This window comes from Aspergillus nomiae (assembly GCF_001204775.2).
Source record: "Aspergillus nomiae NRRL 13137 chromosome Unknown contig00026, whole genome shotgun sequence".
In the NCBI taxonomy this organism is placed as follows: Eukaryota; Fungi; Ascomycota; class Eurotiomycetes; order Eurotiales; family Aspergillaceae; genus Aspergillus; species Aspergillus nomiae.
Window position 1 is genome coordinate 156,043 of NW_015378081.1, and position 7,879 is coordinate 163,921.

At 46.0% G+C, this 7,879-nt stretch overlaps 4 protein-coding genes across 4 annotated transcripts; 1 reads left to right on the top strand and 3 right to left on the bottom strand.

The window, feature by feature from the left end:
* Positions 1-401: 401 nt before the first annotated feature.
* Positions 402-1,087, bottom strand: ANOM_002342 (protein kinase; the record flags this gene model as incomplete). The annotated part of the gene is made up of 3 exons (XM_015547599.1): positions 402-718; positions 790-949; positions 1,004-1,087. 3 exons carry the CDS (start codon positions 1,085-1,087, stop codon positions 402-404), a joined length of 561 nt encoding a protein of 186 aa, XP_015410618.1.
* Positions 1,088-2,751: 1,664 nt separating this feature from the next.
* ANOM_002343 (uncharacterized protein) lies at positions 2,752-2,994 on the bottom strand (the record flags this gene model as incomplete). The annotated part of the gene is made up of 1 exon (XM_015547600.1): positions 2,752-2,994. One exon carries the CDS (start codon positions 2,992-2,994, stop codon positions 2,752-2,754), a length of 243 nt encoding a protein of 80 aa, XP_015410619.1.
* Positions 2,995-4,418: 1,424 nt separating this feature from the next.
* On the bottom strand, positions 4,419-5,275 carry ANOM_002344 (uncharacterized protein; the record flags this gene model as incomplete). The annotated part of the gene is made up of 2 exons (XM_015547601.1): positions 4,419-4,733; positions 4,787-5,275. 2 exons carry the CDS (start codon positions 5,273-5,275, stop codon positions 4,419-4,421), a joined length of 804 nt encoding a protein of 267 aa, XP_015410622.1.
* A 526-nt stretch (positions 5,276-5,801) lies between these two features.
* Positions 5,802-6,968, top strand: ANOM_002345 (RTA1 domain protein; the record flags this gene model as incomplete). Its single annotated transcript, XM_015547602.1, has 4 exons — positions 5,802-5,808; positions 5,864-5,963; positions 6,030-6,188; positions 6,245-6,968. 4 exons carry the CDS (start codon positions 5,802-5,804, stop codon positions 6,966-6,968), a joined length of 990 nt encoding a protein of 329 aa, XP_015410623.1.
* Between the last annotated feature and the right edge of the window lie 911 nt (positions 6,969-7,879).

Consider the following 7,879-nt stretch of genomic DNA (forward strand, 5'->3'; position numbering starts at 1 on the left):
AATGCCATTTAACTTTATCTTTTTGTTTTTGTTTTTTTGTATATCTTCTATTCTTTTTGAATACTCCTATATTAATCCCTTTTGCCATCCCAGGACTAGAGAGAAGAATTGTTCTTACTGTCCCTTGAAATATCCTAGAGCGCTGCATCGCCACAAGATGATCTTCGGGGAGACTTGGGGCCCTCGTAATGCCATGTTTATCTCCCATCTTAAGAAAACAGAGACGAAGCGATGGTGTGTTGTTGTGGATGGACGGTTCAACTGACTCGGGAATGACAGCTGCTAAGCCAAGCACCTTCTATCGGTCAACAGAGTAAGGCACAAAGAGCAAGGAGGAAAATTAGGGTCAATATTATGAAAAGGTACAAGGTAACACCAAGCAAAAAGCAAAGAAGTATGGTCTAGCGTTTCTGTACCAATATACAGGTTCGATAAGTACGGCGCGTCTGCACCGTCGGGGAATCGGGATTGTACAAAACGAAGCCATTCATATCACTTCTGCTCTTAATAAAGACACGTTGCCTTTTAAGAGTCCGATAATATCGCTGCATTAAGAAGTCATCGTACGCCAGCTCCTCCGCACTTGGTCGCTCTTCAGGTACCCAACGAAATACCCTCCGGAGGAAATTCAGAAAGAGCTTTCGATATATATCAGAGAATTCTCGTTCTCTCATCTCAAACGACTGTTCCGGTATTGGAATTGATCCCTTCCAGTTGCCTGTGACGGAGTAGAATTTTTAACGTTATGTAATGAGGTAAAAGTAAAGGGGATGTCGGAACGAGTCATACCTTGCTCGTCCCAAAACTGGCCAGATCTCTTACTTCTTCTGAGGAACTCCGGGGGTGGAGGTCCCATAAGCGATACTATTTCTGCTAGGTGCTGCTCATCATTGAGCTGGCCTTCTCTTTTTGCGAAGAAAAGGTGGGTATCCTGTACCAAATCCCAGATCTAGATTCTCACTCAGCATTATACTTCAACTTTCTCAGAATAATAACAACTCACCATCGTTCCAGTAGACCAAATATCGACTTTACAGTCCCATTCCATATCCAGAGTTACTTCTGGTGCGCGATAGACTCCCGGCATGATATCGCCTCTATGTTTATGTTTCCCCATCCTAGCTTCGCCCAGGTCGGAAACAACCGGTGAACTAGTACATACAGGTATGGGCCGGGAGTAATAGATGTGACGATCATCCAATACTTTTCTAGGAATAGGCTGCACCATCTCGTCCTCTTCAATCTGAGCGAGAATTTTACTGTCCATAATCCCTTGGAGTATATTATTAGATGAGATATCTGCAGCTTCGTAAGCTTTTCGTGGATTTAAATTTCCTGCGATATAATATTAACTTGCCAGTATGGACCACCCAGTTATCATGCATAAATGCTAGTGAAATTAAAAAAAGTTGGATACTTCTCTGTGCAAGATCTTTCGGAAATTTGTTCCCGGGGAGTAAATCTCGGAATTCGGTAAAATTCATTCCAAGTGATTGATACACCAAGCAGAAGTGCTTTCCATAAGGGCCGGTAATTTCAAATAAATCGAGAACTAAACGGATTAGACTTTTCCCAGGGTGGCTATCAGCATTCTTTAAATGCTGCGAGGTAGCTAATTCGCGCTCAGGGCATTGTCCACGAACACAAACTTTCACTGTAAAGAAACCGTTCCCTCTGCAATTTTTAAGCTAGCCAAATATAATTTCGTGTATAGATATCTTACTGAAGATCACGGCAAAGCCAGACTGTAGAAGATGTGCCATATCCAAGCTTTGAAACAACTTGATATCGAGATGCCAGTACTTCACCAATGTACACAGGATAAAAGTTGCGTTGATCATAAAGAGGAACATTTTCTTCTTCTACTTGCTCTTTAGAGTCCAGTTGCACAAAACCAGATTTGGGGAACCGGCGCGGGGAATTCGAAGGGATGCAGGCTATGGTTCTCATCGACATACAATGAAATGGAGCTATGATAGATTTTCGAGATATATTCATACAAGTGAGACGTATTACTCTGAGACCTGCACAATGTAACGACATGGCAGTTATGCTCTGTTCTCAGATTAATCATGGAATATCTTTGTTTTGAAAGAAGGCCAGCTGCAGCTCTCACGTTGAAGGTAAACATTAAACTGGCATGTCACGCTAGTCCAGAAGAGGTGTAGGCTGCTGATCCTGAATGAGTTTTAGTTATACCCCAGGTTTTGGATCTGGATGAATTATTCTCCAAGTAGCAATGAAGAGAAAAAGTATTTCAAAAACTCTGTAGTAGGAGAACAATTCTTATATTTAGAAGGGTAAACGTATTTATAATATAAAATATCGATAGATATAGCTTTTCCAGAGTTCCAGCATCAGGGATCCACAACATCGCCCTTATTCTAACAAATTGATGGCTCCACCACGCCCTGCCAGAGGATGCACGGGGGTACCAACACTCAAATTACGGTTGGGGGTATCGCTACGAAATAGACTAGGAAAGAGTTACTCGAGCCCAAGGAACGTATGTGCCTGGTCTTCGTAAAAAGTATACCCTGATTTATTGAATAACGTAGTTTGCACCGACAGGGGTGTTCTAGATTATCTAGAACAAATGTCATAAGGTTGAGCAGCTAGATAGATCAAGTACAAGTATTCCCCTGAAGCCTAAGCTATTCTTCTCTGAGTCATAGCATTGTCGTCGGCAGTATCACCGATATTCCCTCCTTCAGTTTGCTGCACTGTTCAGATCAGACTCCATCTGCCGCTTTAGGCTTTGGTGGTATCGCAGCAGCACTTCTGGGCGAACATATAGCAACCGTCATCGGTCATATGGGAGAACTTGTAAGGCGCGCAGTACTGCTCGCATTTGCCAGCCCAGAACTTGCTGCAGGAGCTGGGCTTGTGGCAGGTGCCGGATCGGGCCGCCAGGTTGTTCTCGATATTCGCCTCGGGATGGGCGAGCACACCAGCGGCGACGGTGGCGAGGACGAGGAGGAAGTTGGTCTTCATCGTGATCTGAGATGAATGGAAGGAAGGATATGTATGATCGTTTAAGATGATGTTGTGGATTATTGTTGGTGATAGTTCGAGTAGAGCTTGAACTGGACTTGATAGTGGGAAGGGAAAGGAGGTCAGATTTATACCCAAGGTGAATAGGTCATTTACAATCAAGTCTTGCTTCCACCCCCATTTTCAGGATTCGAATTTACGAGAGATGCCCATAGTTGTTGGGGAAATTTCCCGCGAGCCCTTTAAATCTTCCGCTTTATGACTATCATGATGCGTATCTAGTGATCGGCGTGTCAATTCGGCCTACCATGAGTAGACAAAATACTCACCCGCGGTCCTCCTCTCCAGAAGCGAAGATATAGCATGACTAGCCAGGAACCTAGGGGTATCTTTTTCCTGAAACGGTGCACTAAGAGTGGGGGGCCAAGCGATGCCTTTTCGTATCGACGGATGAAAAAGTGGAAGCGACCCACAATCTTGTCAATCAGTTCGTGTTCACAGAGTCGGTGTAGTTCAATTAAGACTAAGCCACATTTCTTGCTTCGGCTAGGCTATATGAACTTTCCCAGATATCTGAGCGTCAGGTTGTCTAGGTGCCAAGGCACGCTTGCGCAAGGAAGGCTCAGGTGGTCGTCAATGTGGCTTTAAGGCAGTGGGAAGTTGAATTACGTTTGACCGAGGGTTTAAACGCACAAGATCGTGAACGTAGAAGATGCACTGAATCCCAATTGGCTTTCAATAGACCGTGCAGTTGGCATGGCAGGGTAGCTATCCGTCTCGATGGAATGGGAAGAACCCTATATGGATTAGACGACCTTCGGCGGGCATGCCAGCGGATGGGCATGGAAAGATCGGCTCATGCGGCACAAGTGGAGTCCAATCCAGTAAAAACCTCCACCAACTTCCCCTTTGCATGTACATGGATGAATACAGCCAAGCTGCCACACTTGTAACCTCGGCAGATTTGCCTTGGGTTTCCGTGGTTCGATGACAGACAAATATCTGGACTGGTATCTTTGCTGGCATCTGGGTCTCCCAATCGCTCTCGCTCCCTGGCTCTCTCTTTGTGTTTCTTACGTTCGCCTGTTACATTCGCATCGTGTACCTTTCGTTAACATAGCAGTGATCCTAGCAGATAAATCGCATTTCCTTGACCGACTAATCAGACTTTCAGACGATTTAGAAATCTAGCGCGAGTGAGATAAGGGTATATTGTAGCATGGACCTATGCCAAAAGTTGATTAATCCAGTGGAGTAACCGACCTCATTTCTGAACAACAGTGCAAAATCCAATAAAAAGATAATATAACGGGAAGATGACGAAGCTACTGAGAGGTGTCCAGATATCGAAATGCCGAAATACTTCTGAGGTCAAAAGATAAAGCAACCAAACCCGTGCTGGCAATGCTTCTCTTAGCCAATGCTCATGCAATTGGAATAACATGTGTCGCAATCTGAAACTCGATAAGCCAGAGATACACTGCAGTGATGAGAGTCATGGTTTCCCATTTTTCTCCCAAGACGCCGGTAAGCCCGCTACCCACAAAAGCAAACTTGAATCCTTTCGACAGACTCAACGATGCATTGTGGGCGATGACAGCCACAATCTCCTTCCCATCACTGGAACACCCCATCGCTCGCTGGGAGCGACTCCCGCCTGTCTCGCCCACCGCTTCCGACAGTCGCACCAGCTTCCAACCCGTTGTGTGGCCGGCGAGCTCCTTGATTTCTTTGCCGTGCTTGAGCGCCACTGAAATTGTTCACAGGAGGCGTCCTTGCCGCTGCCGCCAACCGCGATCGAGAATGTCGGGCTCATGCGTTTGTATGGCTTGACACCCTCTAATGGTTCTATAATAGAGTTTTCTTGAAGCTCGCCCTGCGATGCAAAGGTCACCGAGATTGGCTTTTCTCGGAGATATGGGTCACTCTGCAGTGATGCCAGAGGTGGATGCTTATCGGTCGGCCCGTCGTGAAGGATCATCGTCTGTATGCTCTTACGGTGCTGAACATCTATCGACATAAAGTACAGCTTCTCTGATGCCGATGGCCCCAAATGCAACTCTGGAGTGAATTTCATTGGCATGTAACCATTCATGGCCGGCGGGAATTTGCTAGTTGCAGCTTGCAATCTTGTTGAGTCGCTGGTCGAGCCATTGAAATGGGGGGCCTCATATTGCGGGGCCTGCTCTCTAGATACCGTGCTGTGATCATGTTCTGAGTAGGGGGGAGGCAAAGAATCGTAGACAGCTGGACCCAATGATGGGGTGTTATGCTTGCTCATTGTGTAAGTAGCGGAAATTTGTAGTTACTGGAAGGCTAAGCAGGGGAGGACGATGTGCTGTAAGTCGAAACCTGATGGATATCTTGATTCTCGTATAAATTCGTGCCCTAACCCGATTTGGATGCATGTAGCGCCAGTCAGCCTGACGATGGCATATCGTGGCAGTGCTGCCCAAACAGCCTCCTGTTTCCTTCCAGCTGAAGATAGCTTGGCCATCGCTCCATCCCTTTCTGGTTTAGCGCCCACTGCTGGTCTCTACTGTCTGATTGGTCGAATGGAAGTGTATCCCTTCGGACGAGATTCCAGTGTCAATCTTGGGAGAAGATAGGACGATTCAGCCCTATACGATTGAGGCGTTCGAAAATCTTATCGCACAGCCTGAGCTATTCTTATGGGCCTGGGAGCCATTAAGTGTCGGGCATCCTGTCTATATAATACTCTCTTGGGTCCCCCTGCACTCTCTGGTTCATCATATTCCTCAGACATAACTGCTTCGACTTGGTTGCAAGAAGAAGACTCTGTGACAATGGCTGGTAAGCAAGTTTGTATCCTTTTGCAAATAGTCTTGTGTCATTAAAAACGCACTAGCGGAGGAGAGCATCTACATCTACGTACCCAACAAGATAGCGCCTATTATATTCGCCATAGCATTCGCTGCCTCGCTTGCTCTACACTTCTGGCAGTGCATGTAAGTGACTAAAGTCTCGGGATCCTCGCATTCGTTGGTATGGAATTGCTAACAGTCTAATGATAGCCATTACAAATGTTTCAAACTCATGAGTCTGCACCTCGTGTGCTGCTTGATGTTTACAATTGGGTTTTCGTTGCGTGAATATGGTGCCTTTCACCATTCATTCAGCAAGGCAGATCTATATACCTACATTGGTAGCACATGTTTGATTTATATGTCCCCGTAAGACTACCTCTTATCATAAAAGGTATTAATTTCAAGCTAACATACATGGGAAGACCGCTCCTGGAGCTAGCCAATTACCAGGTCCTCGGCCGTATTCTTTACTACGTTCCCTATCACTCGCCGATCCACCCCGGTCGGGTCCTGACTACCTTCGGCATGCTCTCCACTGTCGTGGAGGTCTTGAACGCTCTGGGCGTATCCTACATTGCGAATCCAGAGCTGCCAGAATCTACCACGAAGCTCGGCCATATTCTCATGAAAATATCACTCATAGCTCAAGTCCTAGTCATTACAGCGTTCTGTCTCTTAGCAGCAACCTTTCAGCGACGCTGCTACAGATCGGGCATTCGCAGTCGCCGCATCTCCGCTCCTCTCGTCACCCTATATATCAGTACCTTCCTTATTTTGGTACGATGTATTTACCGTATCGTCGAGCACTTTGGTGCCTCAAAGGTCCACGCCTCTTCATTGGGAGAACTTGACGATCTCAGTCCTATTCTACGACATGAGTGGTTTTTCTACGTCTTCGAGGCGAGCCTCATGCTTGTCAACACCCTCATGTGGAACTGGCGGCACCCGAGAAGATTCCTCCCAGCGAGATCCAACATCTATCTTGCACAAGACGGAGAGACAGAGCTCAAGGGACCCGGTTGGAAGGACCATCGCCCGTTCCTAGTGACGCTTTGTGATCCGTTCGGTTGGTTTGACTCGAACCAGAAAAAGGAGCGCCCTTTTTGGGAGAACAATGGGTACACGCTTGTCAATAGTGCAGCATGATATATTTGGAGGGTTCTATGCTCAGAGTTGGCGTTCCTGGTGTCGATCTAGTAATGTATTTTCAGGTCCTGCTTTTCGTGACTTAATTAATATGCATCAACCAACAACGATTCAGAAACTAGGGTGGGAACACGGGGTTTTATAGACACTGAGACCAGTTCAGTTTAGCTGAAATGAATTTAACTGCCTAACGCTATCAAATCTGATGTGCGTGCAAATATATTCCTTTTCGGCTTTCCTTTCTAAGCTGAATTGATTTCTTTTATGTCTTTCCTGTCCTATACACATACCAAGCTAAATACAAGGCAGGATTTGGTAGCTTTGGTTCGTTGCTGACTTATATTGTGCAGTGATATCTGTGGGATTCTATTCCTAAATACTCCGAAGAAATCCTTTCCATTAGAAATGTTAAGGGACATAGATTGCTCTTAATGGGTGCACTGTTCCCTTCTATTCGACGGCCACAATAAATCGAATGTTTGATGGAAACTTCTTCACTATTTCTTGCGATGCATTTCGGTGAATAGTGGCAATGGAATCATCTAGAATCAAGTATTTAAAACCGGACGAGAGGCAATACTATAATCGTACGCATGAGGTTTCACGAATATAGGCCTGAGGAACACCGTCCGATCACCTTCACCGCATAGGTATCCTTTGAGCGTCCGGGCTTCACAACTAATACCCCCGTTGAACTACGCACTCTTTCCGCGATGTACGATATAATGGTGGTCCTGACCTTTCTTGTAGCCTTGATTGCAGGCGTATTCGGCTTTGTGCCTGAAAAGGGTGGCTTGCAATATGAACGCCTGGTAAGCAATGGTTGTCATATTGAACGTTCAAGGGTGCTAACTATCCTACTTTCACAGACTAACCCGATCCCACTAACTCACGACCTTGGAGCTTCGCAA